Source organism: Protomyctophum parallelum, assembly GCF_964188405.1.
Source record: "Protomyctophum parallelum genome assembly, chromosome: 5".
NCBI classification, from domain to species: Eukaryota; Metazoa; Chordata; class Actinopteri; order Myctophiformes; family Myctophidae; genus Protomyctophum; species Protomyctophum parallelum.
In genome coordinates this window covers 42,410,731-42,436,601 of record NC_139702.1, presented here as the reverse complement: position 1 = coordinate 42,436,601, position 25,871 = coordinate 42,410,731, and the positions used below count along the sequence as shown (strand labels likewise).

Sequence of the window (25,871 nt, the reverse complement as noted above, 5' to 3'; positions counted from 1 at the left end):
GGCAACTTCCCGTTGACGTGCTGCACCAGTTTGACACACGTGGGTGCGACCCGAGCTCCTCTCCCTGGCATGTTCTTGGGCCCCTTGTCCCTACATTGCGATTCAGCCTTCTTGGTGCTGGAGGGCAGGCCATTGGAGGCCTGACAACAGGGAGTAGGCCTGCTGAGGGTCCGACCGTGAGGGTTAGATAGCGTATCGGTTCCGGCCATTTTTATTTCCGACGCCTTCCCGTTCCATCTCTCATCTACCCTCATGAAACACTTTTTCTGTGACTGTTCAATAGAGTTGTCGATGAGAGTTTCCATCTCCCTCATTCTGAGATCTACGTACCCCCTTAGGCTCTCTTCCATGTTTGCAATACTCTCCATTGCTTTTCCAAACTGCCCCTGTCTGTACTGCACCAGATCTTCGAGGGTTTGCAGCTTGTTCTTAATCAAGGCCAACTCAACTGTAATGTTAATGCCCTCACATCGCTCCATTGTTTTTTCACAGCTTTTTTTGTTGTTGTGTATAATAGTTGTATGGTCTTTAATAGCCGTTTTATTTTATTTTATACAGTGTATTGTTTTTTTGTACACATTGGAAAAAGCAGATAATAATAATATAATGTGCATTATTTTTAGGGTTAATTGCCTTAACACTTTTTTTTTTTTTATCAAACTCTACGCATTGAATATAAGCTATTTTCAACTGTATGCCACCACTATAATACAGAATTAAGTGAATAATCACACCTCGGTTTAGTTGAATAAAAAATATAATTTCAATTATATTATATTTGCATTTTTTTCTTGTTGATTTGTTCTTCAAAATAAAGACCTCCTTCTCATATGTCGGATTGGTGAAAATAGCTGATATTCAATTTGAGTAACTGAAGTAGGACTGGGCAATTAACCCCAAAAATATCTAAACCTAACTTAATACTGGTCATGTACTGTAGGTTAATAAAAGAATCATGAAGGTTTCTTGTATAGTTTTTTAAAAGACAAATACAATTGTATATACTGTATCAACGAATCAACACTAAAAACATGTGCATTGTGATCTACACACTCACAATGTGTTGCAATGTGACATGTTGTGAGCTTGTAATAGATTTTTTTTAAGTAATCGTTCATTTATCAAAATCAAGGCAGTTTGAAATAACTGCGACATATTGATTTGAGGTCTTACGGCCCAGGCATGCACTGAAGCTCACCTGAACAGCACTGTTGAGGAAGCAGCTGTTCTGGCCGGGCTCATTCAGCAGACCTTTGGTGAGAGCCAGTGACAGCATGCTCCCAGGCTGATAGGACTTCTTCAACCCCCCTCCAGGCTTTTTGAACATCTTCACCCATGCCATTGAGTTGGACCCTGTGCCTGACGAGAGAGAGAATCACCTTCTTATACATGTTTTCAATGAGTTTTGGGGTATATTATTAACTCAACCATTGCCAAATGGCAGGAGCGATAGTTCAGCTAGTGCCACCATAGACTCGTTCTATGTTTTTGAACGAGAGTTGTAAGATTTGCGGTAATTCATGATTATAATGAATCAATTGTTCAAAAATCAATTAATGCCCCTTTTAAAAAAAGTTAAAAACGTCCTTGGCAGTGGGGGATTTCATGAAAAAGAAGTTAAATACGCATCGAGACCTGAGGCCAATTCTACAAATGCCTTCTAAAATCATTCTCAAAGCTTTTCTTAATTCAAAATTATTCTACACTTTTCAAAGGCTTTCAAGATTCTTTTTTAAATGTTCAAAAATAGCAGATGTACAAGCTCGCAGTGCAGCACAAAGTGACACGCTGTGAGCTTGAATATCTGCTATTTTAAATAGCCACGGCAAGTCTAAAATGACTTTCCCGGTTTGAATGGGTTAAAAGTGGTGCATATGATATTGTTCAGCTAAAATAAGTGTTAAATAGCTATATATTCAGGGGAGATCCCCTGTTGTAAATACTGTTGATCTGAACAGAACTGTAGCTGACCTATTGTTATGAAACTTCAAAAGTAGAAAATAAAATGTACACCTGCATATTTTTCCACAGTGTGTTTGACTGAAAATGCGATTTCCTATCTTGGCCTATACTGGTATGTGGCAGCGTTCCCGTTAAGCAGATCTGGATGACATCACACTTCAGCTTAGACACCGTTTTCATTAAGTTACCAATCCAAATGACTTATCTGGTCAGGTGCCAGAAGAATTGCTGTACCTTCTCCAGAGATGTGGGGAGACTTGCAGCCGGACATGGTGGGGGATGCGAGGAGCTGGTACTGTGGTCTGGCCATGGGCGCCACCCATCTCATCCCCATACACCTCCGGAGTTCTTCATTGAAGAGTATTGACACAATCAGCCACAGGGCATCTTTATCCTGGCACTACTGTGCATTTAGAGACAAAGGGACACGATCTAGAAAACAAAAAGAAGTGAGATTATTGTGTAGTATTGGTGTATTTCCATTTGATTAAAATGCCCTTTAATATGTAACCACTTTTTGAGGGGCAGGTGCTCAAGTGAAAAAAGGGCACCTTGTACGGCACATGGAATCTGCCTTAATAGTGTGTGAGATTTATATCGATTTTGGGGCATAGATAATATATTAGAAGCTTTTAATCCAGAATTGATCGATGTCACCATGTGACACATACTGTACGCTGTACAAAACAAAAAATAAATTAATAAACTGTACCAAAAAACGAACTTGCAAAAGGGCACATTGCTGTCCAGAGGGCAAAAGGGCAGGTGCTCTAGTGCCACCTAGTGTCTATCTGTGCACGCAACTGCACTTGTGACTTTCAATCTGGCATCCATATTTTGGGCATGTCATTAGACAAACTACATTTTCAATTATTATGTTTTCCTTCCAAAAAAAATATTTTTGTTATGCTACACTGTTGTGTCACAAAGTAAAAATCTGGTTTAAGTGGTAAATACCATAACTGCCTTTGCAACATGAAACTGGAACAAACTGCAGGTTGAAAAGACCCTCAGCTCTGAACTCGGTAGAATCTGCACCTGGCTCACTGATAACAAACTATCCTTACACCTGGGAAAAACTGAATCCATTCTCTTCGGATCAAATAGTAATCTCAGCAAGGCAGATGGCTTCTTGGTTAGAGTGGGTGACATTATCACACGGAAAGATGAAATTACCTACCTAGGTTCCATCCTGGAGGCCAATCTTTCCGGTGATAAAATGGCCACCAACATAATCAAAAAAGTCAATCAAAGAACAAGATTCCTTTACAGGATCTCCTCACTGGTCAACAAAAACACCTTGAAGACCTTAACAGGAGCCCTCGTACAAGGTTTCTTTGACTATGCATCCACCTCTTGGTACCACAGCACCTCAAAGGCCCTTAAAACAAGGCTCCAAACCAAACTGGTCAGGCTCCTACTTGGCCTCACCCCCCGAAGGTTTAGGGTCGACGACAGAGTACAGCATCTTGCAATGGGTCTGGTCCACAAGATTCGATACACCACTAAGATACCCATGTACCTGTCTAAATACTTCCTTAATGTAAACGAAGTCCACACCCACAACACCAGAGGGAGTGCAACAAACCATGTACAACCCAGATTCGGCACAAACAAGGGACTAAATTATTTTCGCTCCTATGCCACCAAAATGTGGAACGCCCTACCAACAGTCATTAAGACATGTGAATCCCTTGACTCCTTCAAAACCGCTCTCAAAGGGCACCTACGGATGGCTGCAATTGGAAACTGGCCTCTGTAAAATCTGAATCCCCCCCACCGCCCGCTCCCCCTTTCCCCTCACTGTATATGTATCTTTTCCCTTTTTGCTTCCTATATGATGAATTCCTGTTCTGTTCTTTAACTACATAGAAGTGTCTATTTGTATGTCTCTAAATGTTTTGATGAATTGAACAATGTGGACCCTGTTGTAAACAAGTGTAATGCTTAATTGGGTCGTCCACTCACAGTTAACAGTCTTTGTATTGAGTTTGTGCTTGAAATGTACTGTAATTCTACAAACTGTTAATAAATATTTCAATCAATCAATCAATCTGTATCAGTAATGTAATCTGCTCTATGTAGGCTACAGAACGTGATATGCACACTTGCAGTGAATGAGAAAATACAGACTTATAATGGAGGTCCAATGTGTAAATTAAATGTGAAAATGACAATAAATGTAGGTCTACTCTACACTAAAGACCTGATCAAAACATTAAGAGTAGACTTAGCACTCATTGTCAATTAAAATGTGTATTTGAAGCTTTAAGTGTGAGTTTTGCGTTTACTGTTCAGAATGATGAGTCTGACTTGATAGTTATGATTAACTGAAGAGAATGTTACATTAAGATAACAACATACAACACTTCCTTATACCCCTAAACAACAGAAAACTCGATCACTTCATATACCACCTCCTTGACCTGTAGAAAACAAACTCACTCACTGAATAACTTATCACATAGAATTACTTCAACAACTAGGCCTACTACAATTAAAGGTTTCTAAAAACAGTACGAACATTGATCCTGCCTGCCTTGTCCTATAGTTCTTTTAACAACCATTCAGACTTAGCTGTTTGTTTACGCTGAAAAGCAGTTGCTTTTGTGTCAATACTAATAATACTAGTTTACCAAGAGGATGGATTATTGATACTCATTGGGAAGTTAGATTCTTGAAGTTTGAGAAAGAGATCTCACTCATTCCAGTCCTCCTCCTGTGTAATGTGTAGGCCTATAATATAAATTACTATTACATTATATTATATGGATTTATTTGTTATTTATTATTACATTTATGCTGTGAGACACGCTGCTACAGCCTACAGACAAGTGCGCGTGTCAAAAAGAAGAGATCTATAAGCCAACAAGTCGCAACCATGGGTCGCAGCAACGCTTGTTGTGGATCAGTCTTTGCGCATGCGCGCGGGGAGAAACCACTTCACTACAGTAGCCCAAATATGCCGCAACTTGCGGTCATGGTCAGTCTGGATAAAAGCCTGTTATTGCAACAAAAAAAATAACATGGCCGAGACACTCACCTTGTATGAGTGGAGAGATCTGCCTCCTGGCTGGCCTCTGGTGTATGATGTGTTCGGCCAAGCAGCTTATTGTGTCAACACCAGCCACACTGATCTACCCCAACCTTTAACAGTAAATAAATGGTCTAAAATCGCTGCAGATATGGTCAGACGTTTAGTGCGCGTGGCGTGGATAGCCTGCCCATACAGTATAGATACGCGCGTGCCTGTTCCTCCCCAGTCCTCCGATAACGTTACAAATACTCACTCATGTATCGCCTACCTCGGCACTCTTTTACTACCAGCAGGAATGATGCAGAATTGCAGATGCTACCAGAAAGACGCAGTGGCCACCATTATAACGATTAAAAGCCGTCCTGCACAACGGGACTGCTCTGGCATGTCCAGCCAGACTGTTCCGTCACTTTAAATGATTTCAACGCGCCCGTCAAACGCACCTGCATAATTATATTACTTCCTCTTGGTTTGCTTCACAATAAGAGTAATGTTATGATCGTTGACTAAATATGTACTGCTGTTGCGGGCTCGGCTAACACGAATAGCCTAACAGGTTTCTCATCTAGTCTACTCTTAAAGAGTCTACTCTACAATAAAAAATCCTGTAGCAGTTTTTGTATTGTCTTGTGCCTTCGTTTTGAAATGAACCCATTTATATGTGAATAAACATTTCAATCAATTAAATATATAACTGCGCAGAACTTCTCCCCTAATACATGATAGCTTCGGGTAAGCCTAAATAACAATAATAAAAAATCATGGAGATGTCAATTACATTTGTATTGAATAATATTAATTTCTGTTTGTGATTGAGTTATATTTACTCCAATAATAAAACTCCAATATAAAAAGTGGGATACAATAATTATTAGGAACTAAATGTGCTTATTGACTTGATCGACTTAGTAATTGTTGGTTTATTTTGAAGTTCCACGAGCGGAAGTAAAATTATTAGTAAGGTCCACTTGACGAGCGTGTTAAAATTATTCTAACCTACCGGAACACTGGTCCTGTGGTCCAGCTGGTGGTCCATATGCAGTAGCTACAGTAGGATGTCCGACTCGGATTAGATGTTTTGGTACTTGAGAGAGAGAGGTCAAAGTCCGCCCCTAGTGTTGCCTAAAGGGCATTGCTGTAGTCTTCTAAGGCTGTAGTTCAGAGAAACGTGGCGATTGAGTTCCAGTGCAGTACTGTGCCAGAGAGGCAGAAGGTCAGACCTCTAACTTTACTTGTTATAATGATGAGAGAAGAAATGCCTTGGGCTTGGTTTCATAATCAGATGTAGTTATGCTTTCAGTTTACCATCATCCATCAGTCACATCAGTTCACCACCACACACACACTAGTCTGTGTTTATCTGCTGCAGTGCTGCGCTGCTGCTGCTATTCTTACTTTCTGTAAATATAGTGTCAAGTGAAACCTGGCAGATTATTTACACTACCGTGTGTGTGTGTGTGTGTGTGTGTGTGTGTGTGTGTGTGTGTGTGTGTGCGCGTGTGCGTGCGTGCGTGTGTGTGCGCGCGAGCGTGTTGTTGCTTAGTTAGGAATGTAATGTGTGCTACACATTATGAATTCTGATATGGAAGACCCTTGTTAAAAAATGCCTCCCCGTTCTCTCATGTGTTTTTTTTGTGTGATAATTCTGAGCACTGAAGCTCTTGCCAGATTTGTTGAAACACGTTCTTTGGCACCCTCTCTTTAGTTTAACCATGCAGTGCCCACCCCTTCAATACCCATGCTTTCCACCACATTACAACACATTTTCCAGAACACTTCTAACTGCATTTTGACTGAATGGTCACAGTGATCTGGATGTATGCAAAAATAAGAAATAATAATAATAATATTAATAATACTTGCAATTGATATACACATTGAAAAAGGAATACAATTCAGATAAAGGCCATGGGGGCCACCAAAACCCAGGCAACTCAATCTGGCGACTAGTTTTAGAGATAGTCTTGGATCAAAATATTGCCTTTTGTCTGTGTCTCAGACATACAAATCAAACAGCCTGCTAGTTATAGTAAAAGTTTGTCTCTCTTAGGAGACTGTTGAGTGAGTGAATTAATTTAATTTTTATAGCGCTTTTCCAAGTGTGAAGTCTTTTGATAGACGAGGGATGAGAGAGCTGGACATGGTGCTGCAGTGGAGGAGGAAAGCTGCCTTATTTTGAAACACTACAGTTTGTCATTGTAATTGCCCTTTATTTTTAAAGTTTATTGTATTATACCATATGTCAGTACAGTGCCATCAGTCATCAAAGAAAAGAGGAGATTTATGTTCCGTTCATGTTTTTATTTTCGGGATGGGTGAGAGCTTGTAGAACTATGAAAAAGAGCATTTAGTGTAAGAATATAAAACCATTCCTATTGGAGTCCACCAACATAGTGTGTGACGTCCATAACATTACTTACCTATTATAGGCCTACTCATTGTGAATGAAACAATTACATTATCTGGTACATGACATCACAGATAGTCTGGGTTTTTTGGACTCTATTGGGAGAATCCCCTACCCCTGCCAGATTGCAGTCTCTCTAAGCACTTTCAACCTGGTGTCCATGTTTTGGGCAACATTTTCCAAATCCCCCAAAATTCAAAGAATATATAAAAATGCCATTGTTAAAAATGTAGCTGAAATCTCACAAGGTGTCGCATTGTGTCCTGTTGAGAACAAATTATTTGGGCATAAGTGGCTTTTTTATGATCTAGAAACGTGAGATGACATGATAATAAATATTATTTTCTTCATAAATAATAATAATAATAAAAAACTACTTCCTGTGAAAAATTCACTGGCCATTTCCATTATCCATAATCTAGACTAGGCCAATACTTTGTTGTCAGCCATGTTTTTTCTTGATTGTATCAAGACATTTGAATTCTGTCACTTTGAGAATATCATTATGAACGCACCTTATTCTGTTTACCTGCCTTATTATGTAACCAGTGCAGTCATGTGGAATCTGGGTTCAACGGTCTATTTATTTTTGTCTTTAAATATTAAATAGACTTTAATCTGGTATCCTTAATACTGTCAATGGTGACTTGAGGCACTCAAACTATTATTCCCCCTTGTACATTACATTTTAAGTAGTGAGATGTCTCTCAAATCATGTCATGATGAAATCATGCACATTCTGTATTTACACGCTGATCAGTGCCATGCAAATATTTCAACCGTCTTGAACAATCCTATTTCTGAATGTTGCTCACATTTTATTGTCTCTACCCCACAACATTTTTGAAAAGCAACACACAGGTTATTGTTGAGCAAAGATACAGGAAATGCATCAGCTGAAGCACAAAAGCCCACATTGCTCCTTATTGTTCATTGCAAGTGAAGTGACACAATACTGCTTAGGACTTTATACTGAAGTGACATGGCCACATTGGTTACCATTGTATACTCTTCAAAACTAATACTGTGGCCTTTGCGTAGGTTGTTTTTTAATTACCCAAAATAATTTCTAGCATTTTGTGCTATCAGACTGAATGGATTTATAAGATCAGTCGGAAACCAAGTGCAAATTAAATCTGGACTAGTATATGACCTCTGTCGCAAGCAACGACCAATAGGTTATTATAACCACGAATGTTGACAGTTTCCATCCTGTTAATCTAGACTAGAGGTCATCCGACTCAGGGATCGCCTCAGGCTCCAGGGATACAGTGGGTAGAATAAGAGTTTTTCCATCAGATATCCATCCCATAGCTGTCCGGTTGAAGGTGGGCCGCTTCAAACCTGGGTCCTGGAGTTCTGGGTACTGAGGGGGACTCAGGTCCACCTCAGGGAGTTTGAATGTGATTCCTCGAGGAGCTTTGTCAAAACCACCAAATGGTGTGGCAACCCTGAAAATGACATGACGTGTGTGAATGCAGTCATCACACATACACACGCACACAGCCACACACACACACACACACACACACACACTCACACACACACGCGCGCACGCACGCACGAACCTGTGGTTTTACTGTGCATATGACAATAAATATCTTGTATCTAAGTTTAACTACATGAACCCTAGCAACCCATGTCATAATAGGCGAACATCAAGCTCACAAAAAGTTGTGACCCTTTGTGAGCTTCTAGATTGTCTATTTTTGGCGAAGAGATTGGTGTAGGGAAGGGAACAAAGGAGGGGACCCCTGGCTGGGGGGGCACAGCCAACTAAAGTATAGGGTTCAAGTGGTTAAACAAAGTAACAAAATAGTCTCACCTGTTAAAGCATTTATAGTCCGGAAGCTCAGCTTTAGGCTCAGGCTCAGCCATTCCAACATTCAGAGTTTCAGCCAGGGCAGGGTCACTTATGATAGCCTGCTCCCATGGGGAGTAGATCTTGATCACACTGTTCAGCTTCTCAGCAGACGCATCTTGAAAAGACAAATTGGGCATATTAACAAGGTGAGCATTTTGATCTCACTCGGAGGGGTTGAGTTTCTCAATTCTCAGTTGTTGCGAATTTAGGTCGCACATTACTATGAAAACTAGCAAAGCATGTCCGTCCGTCAGTAGGTTGTGTCACGCCTCCATATATGAAGATCACAACACTGACCTAAATCAAACCCTGGATAGCCATACATGGAGAAGACTGGACCATCACCTAGATCTGCATATATAGAGCCGGCCAGCAACTCTACATCTGACCTCAAACCCTTAGATCTCTATATATGGAGCTGACCTCTCATATGTTATTCCATATGTTGATCCTCCCCACCTGTCCTTCCTCTTCGATGTCTCCCTTTTGACTCATACCTGTCCATTCAACAGCCCTGAAAATTAAGGCCCGGCCCTACCGGGCCCTCATCAAACTCTGTACACTCAACACTGCCCCCGCTGCCACCCTTAGATCTCCATATATGGAGTTGACCTGTTCTGACATTCCATATGTTGATCTGACCTCATCAAACCCTGTACATACGAGACACACTCCATATATGGCCAGTACATAATTCATTCCATATGTTGATCTGACCCCCCATGCCAAAGCGTCAGCCCAGCAGTCTGCCGTCACCCAGGCGGATGCGTGCATGCGACCTCGCCCTAAAGCCCTCAGGGCGTCTTACTGGTATAATATACAGAGCAAAATGATCGCCTTGTAAATAGGTCAATAGGGAGGTATTTAAAAATATCAAACAGCATAACCTGACAGTATTACCTAATCACGGGAAACTTAGGAAACTACTATGAACAGCAACTGGAGAACAGTGTCCAACATTACTATCTGATGTCTTAAAATAGAGCATACTCTAAGTGTGTGCTCATCATAGGATGTGTAAGGGGACTCAGCAAGAACATCTCCTGGGATTCCCTAGTGACTATAGTAGATCACTCTGAACGGGATTGAAAGCAGATGCTTTTCAACTATTTCTTTGAATGTTTGACAAGCCATACACTTTTGCTAGCATGAGAAAGTAGTCATATCATTGCCAATTAGATTAAATGCTTTGTACCATCCTAGTGAAATGTCATGCTGCCATGAGCTAATATAAGTTCTCATGACTGTTTGACACCTGCTATTTATTATTAACATGAGAGCATTATATAACTGGTAGCTTTTATTTAAGTTTTATTTAAGACATTTGCAAGGAAGGTTTTATCCACATCACAGAGCAGAACATGAAATGTTTAATCACTGCAAGAATACTATAATTAGTAATACGTAATGAGTAATATATTAATACACTTTTAAAGCTAAATATCTTTTACATGTTATATAGCATACGTACCTGAGGCACTACCATCTGGATTAGTGTTCCCAGAGGCTGGTGTGTTGGGGGGTGTTTTTCCATCATCCTCCTTATTTTCGACACTTTCTGCATTCTCAGTTAATACAACATTCTGCAAAACAGGTGTGGGGCTCTTAAACATGTGCTTCACAATAATTTTCTTAAATGTGGGTTACTGAGTTAAATAATGCATCCTTTGTAATTATATTGTATGCATACATTTGCACATGCATGTATCCACCATGATGAACACACACACACACGCACACGAGCGCACGCGCACACACTCCTTCATAGACTGATAAGCAAGAGAGGAAGTATGTAGCAAAGTGCCTGGGTAGCCTCTCACTGAGTATAAGAGTGTGAGGGCAATGGGCATTAGGCAGGTCTCCTCGACTCCTCCTATCTTATGAAGTGTTCTTTTTCCAAGAGCACAATTTTCCGATTTACATGTAATATGGGGAAAATATTCCATGCAGTCAACACACCTGCAAATCTAAAATAAATACAATAAATGTTAATGTCAATAGGTGACATTAGATAGTATTCAATATTAGGATATTTAAACATCCAACATACATACAATCAAACATGACTTACATTGAGCTGTGTATTTGCCTCATTTTGGATACTTTCAAATGTGTATTTCTCAGATCTTCTCTGGCGCATTTTGAAAAGACGGGAACCTCTGTTGGAGAGCAACGACAACTCTTCAAGCATGATGTCTTTTGGAGTACTGAGCTTCTTTCCCAGATCCATTACGGCGTCCCCTGGCAGACAAAAGGGGTAAAGAATAATATACTTCATAGTTTTAGATAAAGATCCTTCTTCCTCCAGTGTATTATGAAAAGATCCTTTGGGTGCACCAAAGAAAGAGGTATTATTTGCACAATACATAGCTGTAGTAAACCTTTTCGTAACAGCACCATGGAAATATATATGACAACATTATCCAGCAGTGGCACAAACCAAAATGTTTTTGTTTTGTTTTTTGTTTGTTTTTAGAGACAGGGGAACCAAAGGCATATACAGTAGAGGGGATCGACAATGACAGAGACAGACAGTGGTGTAAAGTTTTGTGGTATTTGTACTTTACTTGAGTATTTCCAATTTCCAATACTTTTACTTCTACTCCACTACATCTTGGATACAAATATTGTACTTTTACTCTACACTTATTTGAAAACTTTAGTTACTAGTTACTTTTTAGATTTAGATTGTTATTACAAAACATACCACTTCAGCCCTACATTTCGGTCATTCCAAAATAACCGATTTAAAGCTCACAATGTGTCGCGATGCGACGCATTGTGAGCTTGTAGATCGGTTATTTGAAAACTTGAAATGGGACTGCACAATGAGTACTTTCTACTTTTGGTACCTTAAAGTACATCTTGATACCAATATTTTTGTACTTTTGAATTCTGGCCTTTTACTACAAAGTAGTTCTACATTGCAGTATTAATGCTTTCACTTAAGTACAAAAATAAGTGAGTACTTTTTCCACCACTGGAGACAGATATGAACTCGGGTCCTCGTGGCTTACAAGGGGCACCTGGCCTGTGTGGTGGTGGACAGTAACTACTGTAAGTAAATTTGCTTGAGTACTGTACTTAATTAAATCTTTTGAGTATTTTTGGAGGATGAAAATAGCAGATCTAAAAAGCTCAGTACTCACTAAAGTACAAATTTGATAGAGAAACCTCCACTTTATTGAGTAATATTTGACTATAGGAGTACTCAAGTACTGGGGTTGAGTACTTGAGTACGTGGACCAACTGGCTGAGTCACCACACACTCCCAAACCAAAATCATTAGAAGTATTGCCTATCACGTTCAATATTCATAAAGTTAAATAAGAATATAAAGAAAAGTGAAATCCTAAAATGAATATATGGGTTGAATATTGGAATGGAAAAAAATCAAAGCACCCATGGAAAATAAGAGTTCTGTCACAGTGGTCTTATAGTGTCTTCACACTGCTAGCAGCTTCAAAATAACCTAATATCTACCTAATATATACCTTGATCTTCTCGATATGAGATTGAAATAAGCGTCTGCACAGTCTTTGGTGCATCACTATTGGATGACCATGATATTTCTCAAACAACTATAGACAGAATGTACCACCACAGCTGTCACAGACCGTCACAATATCCAACAGCTACACAGTTGGCCCGCACGCCTTCCTTTCTGTCTGCTACCCACTCCGGGCCGCTGACCCGCCCACCCAGAAATAGCCTTTTGAAAAGGACAACTACAAAGGACTAGTCGCCATAGGTTGTAAATCATCCTATTAGCTTATTTATGGCAAGTGCCAGTGAATATAGCCCTGACATTTTGCACCAAGATCAAAATGGATGCGTCCCAGCGGCATTGTGCTTCTGTTTATTGTTGCACACGGGAGCTCTAGGTCATATCATCGGTGTCTGGGTGAAAACCTTGTATGTCCAAAACGTTGCTTTTCAGGAAATGGAGGGGAAAAAAGTTCAGAAATTGTAAAAGAGCTAACTACTGTATGCAGAATGTCCCATTTAAAAAAAATCCATTTTGAAAATGTAGAAATTAGAATTAGTCAAGTAAAGTACACATACCTCAAAATTGTACTCAAGTACAGTACTTAAGTAAATGTACTCAGTTACTTTCCACGACTGAAAAGCGCTAATCTACAAACGCACAATGCATTGTGATGTGACACGTCGTAAATCAGCTATTTTCACTACTCATGCTTGACACTCTTGTACGGTATGATGAAGTAGAGCATTAAATGACAACAACAACAACAAAAACATTAAAAGTTGACATTTGGACATACAAGGTTTCTGTCCAACAGTGGCGATACTGTATGTTCTGTTTATTGTTCCATGTCAGAGCTCTAAGGTCATACATTGGTACCTTGTTGGACTTCTCTGCAAATAGCTGCGGCATGCATCTTCCTCTCTCCGGTCGGCATTGTACAAAATTGTGACATTGTGGCTTTTGGAAAGGTGGCAGAACACAGGCGTACTGGAAACAAATGAAGGACACAGTATAGTACAGTGACTGTCTAACATGAACTTGAGGGATTCTTTAGGGTTGTAGTTTACTCCCAATGAATGTTTATTCAGGTGTCAGTGCCTTTTATCCTTGTAGCCAAATAAAAATTTGTAGTAAATACAGCACACTGAATGTTAGAAATGTTCTTATTTTTTTTGTTTGTTTGTTTGTTTGTTTGTTTGCTTGTTTGTTTGCTTATTTGTTTGCTTGTTTGCTTGTTTTGTATGGAATACCCAAACAGTCAGCACTGGGCTATGTTATTTTCCTAGGAGTTTTTGTTGACTATTTATTATTTCAGAGACAAACATTCTTTGTGAATAAAGGATAAAAATTTGTTCCAGCTGTTCAAAATAAATAAATGAATGATATAAAACGTTCTTTTACAGTGCTGAATTTGAGTTTAGGCGATACTGATACATATACCGGTAGAAACATTGATTACTGTCTACCTCTCAAGACAACAATCTGTACAATATTGGTACAGTATTCAATAATCACATTTTAACATTTTAAGTGATCATTTGCACAGTAAATCACTGTCAGTGATTATAAATGACCACGTTAAAACTAAATAAACTGCCTCCATTGAGCATAAGAAAACTAATCTAATCCAATCATTCGAATAAGGAACTTATTGTTTTACATAGCCTTTAAATGCATAATGCATTTTCTGTTTGAAAGAAGGAATTTATCCTAACAAAGAACCTTCAAAGCAGTAATAATCATGAATGTGCAGCATACAGTAATTTCACTTAAACTCTCTATTCTTCTAACGGATGAGTTGCATCGCCGCGACACTCCCCGTTGTGAGCTTGTAGATTAGCTATTTTTGCCTTTCCCTCCAAAATAGGGATGCTGGAGTTCAAGTGGTTATAATGGCCCTGAAAGTTACACAAATATATATATATATATACATATAAGTGTATAATGTATATAGATATTTGTATTGATATTCTATACTTCAAAATGTAAGGTGCATGAGGCTAGACCTTACCTGTGATGGAGTCCCTAGTATGTAACCTGTATCCTTGAGGGGAGGCAAGGAGGGCTCAGGGGTCAACCTAGGTAGTATGATCTTCCCTGCTCTTCACACTACCAGACACTAAAGCCAAACTGTGAGAGTGTGTGTGTCTCTGTGCCTGTTGTCAGAGGAATGTAGCTTACATCAATAGGCTAAATTTAACCTGCCAAACACTCAACGCCACTCACAAACGCCAATGGACAATGATAGCTATACTGAGAGAAGGAACAACACCCATGTCCAAAGGCACTAGGGAAGCCCTCCAGGAACACATTCATTTACCTAACCTTTTAAATCCTTAAAGAGGACATGCCCCGGCCCCCCTTGTGTCACCTTTATTTTGCTGATATGAGCACGCAGAGAGGTGCCACGTTCACAGTGGGCATAACCTCATCTTGTGTTTGTCTCTTCAGTTAAGTTGCGTTAATGTACCCACGATTACCGACTTAAGGACATAACTCGCAAATCCATCCCTCCCTACAATGTTTTAATTCTGACAGTTCGAAGATCATTGCCCCAAGCAAGTTGCATCACTAACCAAAACCATATCACTTTATTCTATAATAATGCAGGTGTCTTCAACATGTTTCAGGCCAAAGTAAAGATCCCTTAGCTGAGAGAGAGATGAAGCAGGGTGGGACCCCTACTACTGTACATAGTGTATACAATCGAAATGTTTAGCTTTATAGCTTTATACTTAGACAATCTTATACTTTTGACTCTGTACTTGGTCTGCTCTTCAGATGAAGGGGAAATATAAGCATTTAAGCATTTTATACTATTGTAGGGTATTTATTTGTTTTATTTCACTCTGTTTATAAAGTGCAATACAATAATATTTCATACAATCAAACAGTCCACCTCTATGTTTCAGTTGTGCCTGGTGATTTGGAAAAATGGTCATGCTTCTCACTTTTACTTTGACCTGTGGTCTAAAATTTGGACTCTAAATAATAATAATAATAATAATAAAGTAACAAACACTGAAAAGACACACTTTGTGCCATCATGAATAGTGTATATCACATGCATACCCATGCCGGGCTTATCCATTGAATAACTGACCATTTTTAAAACCTTAAACTTTTGTAAATCATGTGTGCATAGCTTCAGACAACAGTCACTTCAAGATAGATAATTTCTGCGGAGAGTGTGCAAAGTATACAAAAGCTCTGTGACTTCCTATAGGTAGTTGTTTGCAATTATCTGTCAACAGAAGGTGCCAAAAATAACCTACAGTACTACAAGTGAAACACAGTACTATACAATTATATGTAACTTAGTCCCAACGCAGTACTATTAATTATCATATATGCTATAATGATACTAGTACAGTGAAAATTCATGATAAGCAACATCTATAATGGCTGAGGTGAATAAAATATACAATATTGTTATATAGTAAAATATTAGTCATATGTCAAATATTTAAGAATCACCTCCAAAACACTTTTAAGAAATCAGTCTACCAAACATTCTGCACATATCTTGCAACCTCTGCATACATTCAGTTCACCTTCGACTAAATCACACATTGCTAAATGAGCTATAGTTGCTATTTAGAAAAATAGTGACAACATACACTTTCAATGTATATATTACAGTACAAGTGAGAAACCAGTACAAGTGAGGAGGGGGGGGGGGGTTGAGGCTGCCCCCCCCCAGATATCTATCTATCTATCTATCTATCTATCCCCCCCCCAGGGAATGCTTCTTAGACCACCTGCCTAATAATAACATTAATTTTGTGCCCATCCCAACTTCCCAAGCTCATCCGTTAACTCCCTCCCCCAGCCCCAGACTAAGTAGCCTACACCTCAAAATCTATTAAATCACATTACCCAAACTGTACATAATTTGTTATGTTCATATATTCAAACGAGTTCTGGGTTCTGGGTTCTGGGTTCTGGGTCCCCCCCCCCCACCCCCCCATCCACATGCACGCACACACACAATTTGGCTTTTCAAATTAACAATCACAATGTGGATTGGACATTAAAAAAGATAATTACTATTCATATAAACCTAACAAACCTAACAATGCCAACGATGCAGTCCACATCAACACCAGTAGGATTCTATATAAAGCAGCTGCATGTTTAAATCTTGCAGGGTTAACATAGTTTACTTGGCCATTCCTAATACATACTGTATGTGTCACTTACTTTCATATCAATTGTGTATCCTACCGTATATTTGACTATCTGGTGTCACTATACATTCTTTGAGCAAGGGAGCTAGAGTACTTTGTACTAGTACTTTACGTACTAGAACCATGTCCCATTATCATTATGTCGAATGTGTACCTTATTAACAGACGTGAGAGGCTGGGCTGGCCTAAAGGGAGGCCCATACAAAGCTGGTTTCTCTGATGGAAAGGTAATGCTTATAGATGGCTTCTGAAAAGCCGGGGCTGCACCATAAGGCCCTCTGCCAACAGCGGGTACATCCAGTGACACCCTGCGTTTCCATTCAGGTGGAGGCTCTGGCAGAGATCTCCGCTGGCTAGCAGCTTTGACATTAGAGGCAATCGAAGACTGGAGGCTCTGGAATGCAAAGGCACCATCAACTGAACCAATAGGGCTGATGCACGCTGCCTCCCAGGGCGAAGGAGGCTTGAAGGTATTTTCTTGCCTAGATGTTTGCCGCTGTGTAGGTGGTGCAAGTGATGGCCGGAATCCAGGTGTGCTTACAGGGGACATGGATGTTTGAGAGGACACAGAATGCAGCCTTCTGGGTAGGCTCAGGGAATATCTCCTGTCAAATCCCTGAAAGAAATCCACATGCTATATGATTGATGAGACACTAATGTTGCAGCCTTTGCTGCCACCATCTGGTATCACAACATCCTACGAATACATATTTGTGTTTTTTGTGTGAAAGATTTTCAATGGCTTAAAAACGTTCATAAGGCACCTGCAGAAAATGTATTTGTTGCAATTCACAATGTGTAAACCACTTAAAGGACCACTTCACCACTTTTCAACCTATCTTCATATAATAGGTCCTCACTAATAATCATGATAAAAATGGCACAATTTCTTTCTACTCAGACTGTGTCTCATAGGAGGGCTGTGGGCAGTTTAGAAACCGTCCTCCAGTGACATCATCATTAGGCAGATTTTTTTAAACAATATATTTTTCACAAAAATGTTTAGATATTCATTATTGTGAGAACGATGGCTTCCATTTTCGCATTGCAACTTTTCAGGATTAGAAAGCCTGCAGTTTCTATTAGCTTGTATTCCCCATCGATGATGTCACTGGAGGACGTTTTCTAAACTGCCCACAGCAAAAAAAAAATCATGATTATTAGTGAGGACATATAACATATTATATGAAGATAGGTTAAAAAGTGGTGAAGTGGTTAATCAATTTTCATATTTCCTAAATGGTTTGTAGCTTAGTGTATGCCCTAAATAGTGTGCATTATCATATTGATGCTAATGACAATGAATATAAACTCGATATCAAAATGTACCTGTTCAGCTTTTGAGAAACTTAAGATTGGAAATAAATAGTACAATATAGTGAAAGATGGCCCAGGCCGTAGCGTAACGGTCTGGGCACCGGACTGGTAATCCAGTCGCAGTGTGCCGCGGGTTCGACTCCCGGACCAGACACGGCCTTTACTGCATGTCATCCCCCCATCTCTCTCCCGTTTCCTGTCAGCCTACTGTCTGTCCCTTCAAAAATCAATAAAAGGCGTAAGCCGCAAAAAATAAATAAATATATATATATATATATATAGTGAAAGATAAGCAATATATCGAAACCATTTCTGCACACTTTGTTTTGTTTTAGCTTACCAGCAACCGTCAAAAAATCTTTTGGTCATTTCATCGTCTACTCAGGCTTATGTGAACACCCCAGACAGTTTTTAAGTTACAATAGTTCAATAATTAGATATTTGATATTCATTTTAACTCCCCCCCCCCCCCCTTCCTATACAAACCCATTATAACTTCAACCTCCATTTTAACCATGATAGATTCATCGAAAACACCCCAACCTTTTATCAGGTGACTGATACTGCCCTCCCAATACGTGAGGGGGCTGTGGTTTTTCATTTAATGTTTTTATTTATTTATTTTTAATAATTTGTTTTGATTCTTTAGTCTCCTTCAGCGTTGCCTCATTTTTTTCCAAAACAATTATTAAAAATAAATGAAAACAGTAAATCACAGCCCCTCACGTATTGGGCAGTATCAGTCACCAGAAAAAAGGTTGGGGGTTTCCGATGTATCTATCATGTTTAAAATGGAGTTAGAAGTTACAATGGGTTTGTATAGGAAGGGGGCTGGGCAGCTAAAATGAATATCAAATAATTAAATACTGAATCGAGCAACTTCAAAACTAGCTGGGGTGTTTACATAAGCTTGAGTAGACGATCAAATGACCAAAAGTTTTTTGGAAAGTGAAATATCCCTTTAAATTCTTATGGTGGTCAACACAAACATTTATAAATATTTTATGTGCAACATCATTATTCAGTATGATTTCACATGGTTCCTATTGTAAAAGCAAGCTTTCACACAGTGGCCTGGTGGGCATGCTAGGATAGACTCTCATCACTCCAATTAATCAGAAAGAATAGGAGAGTTGGAATTGTGTTTGCCTTCAACAATATTTACAATATTTTTAAATATCCTGGGAATGATGTTTGATGCTATTGCAGAAGGCATGGGGGAGTCTACAAGCAAATATGGAAATGTATTAGTTGTGCAATAATAATGAATGAGTGAGTGCTGTGTAGAAATGAGTGAATGAGACCACAGTAGAGAAAGATACAGCAAAGGTGCATGCAGAAAAGAGGAAACGCACAAGTCAGAATAAAGGATATATTTAATAGCGTGATTGTGCAGTGTACAAGAAGTGAAATAGACAAAGATCAGTCAGAAAGACAGACTGGAGGATAGTGACATCTGATTTTTATCTTGGATTCGTTTTGTGTTGGTATATTTACACCATCAATTGAACACCTGTTTTTAAATTATGGTTTGGAACTTTGGATGTATGTCGTCAGTGAATTTACTCACAATTAAAATGACTGGCCATAACTGACAATTAAGAGAAAACAAATCCACATAAACATTGCATTTAAAGTTTGTTATTGTTTTTCATTATATATGTATTGTGTCTTATATGCTGTGATCAGGGCGTCCTTGAAAAAGAGAGCTTGCTCTTAATGGGCATCCCTGAATAAATAAAGGAAAAAGAAAGAAAGTAGTGAGAGTCTATGCATAAGACCACAAAAGCTACTTATCTGAGTTGTTTCTATACCATAAAAGTTTGGAATGAGACTGAAGGAATTGCAAATTATATGCATCTAAAAAGAAGTGCATATATCTCCCCAATCACACTCATTTAAATTACAAATACAATTTAGCCAGAAATACACATACACATTGTCCTCAAATCAGAAATATGGAAATCATATTTTCAATTATTTTTAGGAAATATCCTACAATCAGAGGCCAGAATAAAAATAAATGTATGTATGAACTTGATTATTACCAAGAATAATGTATGTAGTCATTGAAATCACAAATTAAGACGCTATATCTGAATTATAAAATGTAAGTAAAATAGTCTAAATTATTTGCAGTTTGTAGGTAGAGATCCAACACCTGGACAAGTCTCTCTACCAAGACAAATCTTTAAATAAATAAAAAATGTGAGTATGCCTCACATTTTCTTGTTGAACATTATTGCATCTCCCTAGTAATGATAATAATAAGCACTTAACTGCAGTCCCCCAGGGGCCTACAGTAGGCCCCTCCTGTTTTCTCTCTACAATAAAACTCTTTGGTGAAAATAATTGATCTACAAACTCACAACGCATCTTGTAGATCTGCTATTTTTGCCAAATGTTCGCCCCCCCCCCCCCCCCAGAATAGGGATGGTTAGGAAGGTTCATGTGGTTAAAGTAGGAGATTAAAAGTGCAGATTTGATTTCTGTAACTTGAAAACATATGTTTCCGCCTTCTTCCTTTGATACTTACTGTACATCCATAACATTCTCCTGCTAATCTCTAGCTAGATGAAACTGTCTCCATACACAGTTGAATTAAACCATAACATACTTTCACATTCATTTTCTTTCTGTGGTCTAGACATTCCGAGTTACTCAGGCCAAATAAAATAAATTTACATTAGGCCTATATACTTATATAATTCTCAACATAATTCTGGAAGAGTGACCTAATGTACAGTTGGACAGTGAAAAACCCTGAACTCATTAAACTGTAGAATCTTTTTTCTCAATTTATTTCCATCCATGCCATCAGCAGTCATCTCATTATTGCATTATCAAAGTGTGATCATGCAACAACTACAGCAGGAAAACAGGCTTCCACTGTTTGCTTGCTACTGCTGGCTTTTTAGCAGAGAATTTTGGCCGAGGAGCCATTTGACGTGCACCTCTAGCAATTAGGGATGCAGGAGTAAAAGATGCTAAGCTGTCCTCAAAAGATAGGGGACTTGCTGCTTCACTTTTGCTTATGTGATGAGCAGCCGATGGCATTTCACCAAGATGCTTGTCAACTGAGAGAGACTCAGCAGATTTTGCATGTTGGAGGGTAGAAGAATATTGGGAACTTAACTGACCAGAGAACTTTGTTGATGCTTTTGCCTGGCTATGAACAGAACTACGTTTAGGGGTTGGAGTAACCTTAGATATTGGTGCTGGAGATGATTTGGGGCTTGGAACTTTGTCCGCAGCAAGTGCATCATATTTAAAAAGGGAGGAGTCCAGCTGGTATGGCTGATGTCTCATCACATCTAAAGTGTCGATGTGCTTTGGGGGAGCTTTTGGCTTCTGTTTGATCTCTTTGGGCTTAATTTTGGGACTTGTGGAAGGGAGCTGTTTAGCTGCTGATGGAGGGTAGAAAGGGGCAAGCATGGGATTGTAGGAATTAGGTGGTGGTGCACGTACATTGGAGGAATATCTCCAAGAATTAGGGAGTGAAGAGTTTGGGGATGATGATTGAATTTGAACTGGACTTATGTTAGCCTGCACTGTGTCAGCATCCACAACAAACTTCTCCATACGGGATTGTCTCTTTGCAAACAACTGTACACCTTTTCCCTTCAGAGGTGGACCATCACTAATACCTCTGTCAGAGGCCTGACCCTTTGGAGACACAGATGCAGGCTTTAACGAGTGGACGTGTGAGTTCCCTAGTTGCGGTGGGCCAGAGGAACCCGAGTTAACAGATGATTTAATCCTTGAGGGTGAGGATGGGTGACGTGAGCTGTAGGTTGAACTGAGGACCTCAATACTCACAGGTGATCGAGCTGGCTGTGGACTCCTGTTAGTCATAGTTGGTTGAAGTTGAGACTGGGGAGGGGAGTCGACCGGTGCCCAGTGGTTGGCCATCAGGTGGGGCTGAGTGTGAGGCACAGCAGGATTGGAAGAAGGTGGTGAAAGTGGACTTCTTGTTGGGTGACAGGAGGGCTCAGGAGGAGGACTCTTCTTCAACCAAGGAGGACAGATGGTAGGCTTTGGGGCGACCGGAGGGGGGTTCTTTAGTTTGACAGTCCTGGGTTGCATGAAATTACAAGCCTCAGCACCTAAACTAAACAAATCTTCCTCTGGCTCAATATAAGACCTCCTGTCGCCTTTGTTTTGTAGGTAAGGATCTGAGACTTTGACTGAGGCGGCTTTATTAGTACCTCGCCGCTTTGACTCTGGTAAGTTACCTCTCTTGACAGCTGGCACAGATATGCGCTCATCTCTTGAGGCTATAATATCTCCAGTTGGGGACCAGACCTGTGGACTTGTATTAATGGGCACAGGTACTTTGAACTTTAGTTCAGGCTTCTTTGTCACCGGGCCAGCAACGCCACCGGAAGGTTGGACAGGGGCAGATGCACGAGTTTGAAATCCCAGGAAGGGCTTGGCAGTTCTATTTGGCACCAGGGGTCTTGGCACATTGGACAAGTGGTTCATCTGTTGAACATCCTCTTGGTATTGAAAGCTTTGCTTGATACTTTCATCTGTGTAGTTTTGACTCTGTTGATGGGTGGATTGCACGTACAGTTCTGTGTCATAAGCATTCTCTAAATCTATATATTCAGGCATAATCCCATCCACAGGTAAGCCCTTACGTCTTATCTCCTCATTCTCTAATGCAATTTCATCCATCCTTTGACGACGCTTGGCAAACATCATCACCCCTTTTCCTGTTGTCTCTGTCAGTCCCTCCATTTCTTCAAGATCTTCCCAGTTCAAATTAAAAAAGTGCTCTCGGGGATGAACAGAGCGCTCCTCCTCTGGCTCAGAATCACTAGTTGCCACAAAGTTCAACCCGACTGATCTGACTTCCTCAGTGTCGTCTTCCTCTGTTTGGTCTTCGCTGTCAAGACTGCACGTTCCGTAACTAACGAGTGTAAACTTCTTGACCCTCTGACGGCGTTTGTTGAACAGCAAGGCTCCTTTATTTTGAGGGTTTGGTGCATCAGTCAGAGTCAGAGCAATGCGCTTACATTTAGACTTGGTCTCTTTGATGTGTTTCTCTGATTCACTTATGGTGTGACCTAAGTGAGGAGAGAGAGAGAGGGAGGGATGGAGAGAGAGAGAGAGAGAGAGGGAGAGGGAGAGGGAGAGAGGGAGAGAGAGAGAGAGAAAGAATACTTAAATACTTCAGAATCATCAGAACATTGATCATCTTCTAGAACACATTGAACTAATGATGTGATAGTGATACAGATTATAGAAATGTGTGTCCTTCAATGTTCTCATGTAGTTAATGTAGTTAGTTAGTGGTTTCTTCTAACTCAATTATTAGATCATATAATAATTTCCACATAGGCATGGCAGTTTATGGTGAACCAACTCAATGTGAACCAACAGAAAATGGCTACCATGTACATTATATGTATATATGGCACAGAACATCTGAGGTGCCATGTATTACCTGTTATTGTCCCTTCAGTGCTGGATGGTATACATGTTATAATAATAATTATTGTTATAATAATGATCATTATTATTATTAACATTATTATTAGATGTTTCCATGTTATTGTTATTAAATAATAATAATAATAATAATATAGAAACATTTTAAATGGTTCTTACATAAGTGAACTTTTACAAAATACAATTTTGAAAGTATACTTGCTGATGCAAGCACACTAATAAAAGCATCATATTTACTTACAGCTAACTTAAGGGGGTTCCATGAGGCAAGTGAACAGCTAACTTTCCATTGCAGTCGAGTCTTAGGGGTGGAACAGGGATCGGGTGACAGACCAGGGGGACACATGCTGGTGTCTGTCAAATGCATTTCTGCCAGCCTCATCATAGGCATGGTCATATTTTATTCTTGTCCCACTGACTATATGAAAGCTTATGGGGGAAGTCACCCAGTAAGTCCACTGCAAACAGACCCCATATTATGGTATGAAAATAACCAGCACCCACAGTCCTTTGCACTAATTATTATTATTATATCCTATAATAATCTTCCAATTTGCCAGATTATAAATTGCATTACTGTAGAGGAGACATTAAATATTTAAAGTCTTAACATAAAGCTATGTTGTGCCAGAATGACTTTATTTTGGATATCTACAAATACATTATTCAGCATGCACACAAATCAGACAATAACTATAGCTGTCATTGAGTAGTAGCACACAGCTTCTGGCTACAGAAGTGTGTGCTCCAATTGAACAAATTAGGTTAGAGGATATAACTACTTACGTGCTCGTCTCGCCCTGTGCCTCTCAGGTCTGCACAGATCTGTGTCAGACTCCGAGTTCCACTTCTGTGCCTGCTCAGCACCCTCGCTTGACATTCCAGAGGAGATAGGAGCAGGAGGTGCTTCGCTGCACCCTCCTTCCTCTGGAGAGTCAAGCGTCCAGTTCTCCTTGGCCCTCACCCCAGTCCAGCAAGGACCCTGCCTCCTGCTGTCACCCTGACAATGTTCTGAGGTCAGGGTCAAGGCCGGGGTCACGTCACCACGGCCATCAGCGGAGGGAGAGGAGGCTCTTGGCTCTTGGTCAGAACGTGCAGAGTGCGAGTTCAGTGTCGTTTTCGTGGTGTTGAAGTCAGGATACTCAATGTTATGAATGTTATCCATTTCATGGTAAGAATCATCCTCCTGACTCCCACCTTGTTCAGAAAGAGCCTGCTGCTCTGATATAGACACCAGACTTTGTGACTGAAGACATTTTGGGGACTCTGGATAACTTTCTGGGATATCAGTGACCTGTGGGTCGTCGGAATAATCTGCATCGCTCTCACTTTCCCTATAGTGTGATTGCACTGGGGACTCTGTCACACACAATTCTTTGGAGCTATCTGAATCTGAGCAAGTGAGCAGGTGACCATTGTTCTCTGGGTCTTCTGCCTCACGTTCCATCTCCAAATGACTCCAATACTCGATGGGCTGTCACAAGGTCCTGGATGCTTCATAAATAACCTTTATTGAGATAAAGACAAATGAGTTAACACACTGCACACATTCTTTAGACTAGAGTAGACCACTGTTTCCCGAACAGTGGGTCGGGACATTCCCCAAAACGTTTTCATGAATGAATACCAAATTAGTCATTTTAAATAAGTAATTTATTGAATAAATAAAAGAAAAATCTAAGAAATTCCATGAATTAGAACACAAATGTTTAAGAAGTAGCGAAAATAGCAGATCTACAAGTTCACAACGCGGCATGAAACTTTTCACTAAGTTGGGTCCGGGCCGGGGGAATGTATAATTTCTCTTTTGGGTCACAGGCTAAAAGGTTTGGGAACCACTGCTTTAGACTAACTCACCCTAAAGTCTGATTTTGTCTGAGTTACACACCAGTGTCGTACTGAAAATAGCAGATTTACAAGCTCATAAGGAGCTGTGGCGGGTTGTGAGATTTTAGATCGACTATTTTCAGCACGACACCCACACGAAAGTAAGTATAACCCCATCTATAAAAAGATACACGTTAGTCACAGATTTAACGATTTTTCAGGACTCAATCATAAACATGACACTTTTAGCAAAATAACTGCAAAATTACAAAGGCATGCTGAATAGCTTGTTTTAGTGTGCTGACAGAGGCATCAAACAA

At 39.8% G+C, this 25,871-nt stretch overlaps 3 protein-coding genes across 5 annotated transcripts in view; all 3 read right to left on the bottom strand.

The window, feature by feature from the left end:
• usp53b (ubiquitin specific peptidase 53b) overlaps positions 1–5,332 on the bottom strand; it is a 37,408-nt gene extending 32,076 nt beyond the window's left edge. The window contains exons 1-3 of the mRNA XM_083765268.1: positions 5,006–5,332; positions 2,197–2,394; positions 1,199–1,359 (exon numbers count right to left, since the gene is read on the bottom strand). Coding sequence (XP_083621394.1) covers positions 1,199–1,359; positions 2,197–2,296 — 261 coding nt within the window. The 5' untranslated portion in view covers positions 2,297–2,394; positions 5,006–5,332. The remainder of the gene's footprint in view (positions 1–1,198; positions 1,360–2,196; positions 2,395–5,005) is intronic.
• A 1,959-nt stretch (positions 5,333–7,291) lies between these two features.
• myoz2b (myozenin 2b) lies at positions 7,292–14,905 on the bottom strand. 3 transcript variants are annotated; one of them, XM_083765913.1, is made up of 6 exons: positions 14,772–14,897; positions 13,637–13,747; positions 11,342–11,511; positions 10,742–10,853; positions 9,232–9,385; positions 7,292–8,857 (listed from the first exon to the last, which is right to left on the bottom strand). In XM_083765913.1, exons 2-6 carry the CDS (start codon positions 13,710–13,712, stop codon positions 8,632–8,634), a joined length of 738 nt encoding a protein of 245 aa, XP_083622039.1. In that variant the 5' UTR covers positions 13,713–13,747; positions 14,772–14,897; the 3' UTR covers positions 7,292–8,631. The 3 variants fall into 3 exon arrangements, with proteins under 3 accessions (XP_083622039.1, XP_083622040.1, XP_083622041.1); XM_083765914.1 differs by lacking the exon at positions 13,637–13,747 and having other exon boundaries at positions 14,772–14,905; XM_083765915.1 differs by lacking the exon at positions 14,772–14,897 and having other exon boundaries at positions 13,629–13,682.
• Positions 14,906–19,625: 4,720 nt separating this feature from the next.
• Positions 19,626–25,171, bottom strand: synpo2b (synaptopodin 2b; the record flags this gene model as incomplete). The annotated part of the gene is made up of 2 exons (XM_083764494.1): positions 19,626–23,339; positions 24,511–25,171. The coding sequence occupies 2 exons, from the start codon at positions 25,169–25,171 to the stop codon at positions 21,133–21,135; spliced, it is 2,868 nt and encodes a 955-aa protein (XP_083620620.1). The 3' UTR covers positions 19,626–21,132.
• Positions 25,172–25,871: the final 700 nt, after the last annotated feature.

What these genes read in the sequence shown, in the direction of transcription:
- myoz2b (XM_083765913.1), bottom strand. Translation starts at nt 13,712, where the DNA reads ATGTCACAATTTTGTACAATGCCGACCGGAGAGAGGAAGATGCATGCC. An exon ending in AGGCAAATACACAGCTCAAT is followed by an intron (nt 10,854 to 11,341) that starts GTAAGTCATGTT and finishes CCTGTTTTGCAG; the next exon opens with AATGTTGTATTAACTGAGAA. An exon ending in TCCAGATGGTAGTGCCTCAG is followed by an intron (nt 9,386 to 10,741) that starts GTACGTATGCTA and finishes TGTCTTTTCAAG; the next exon opens with ATGCGTCTGCTGAGAAGCTG.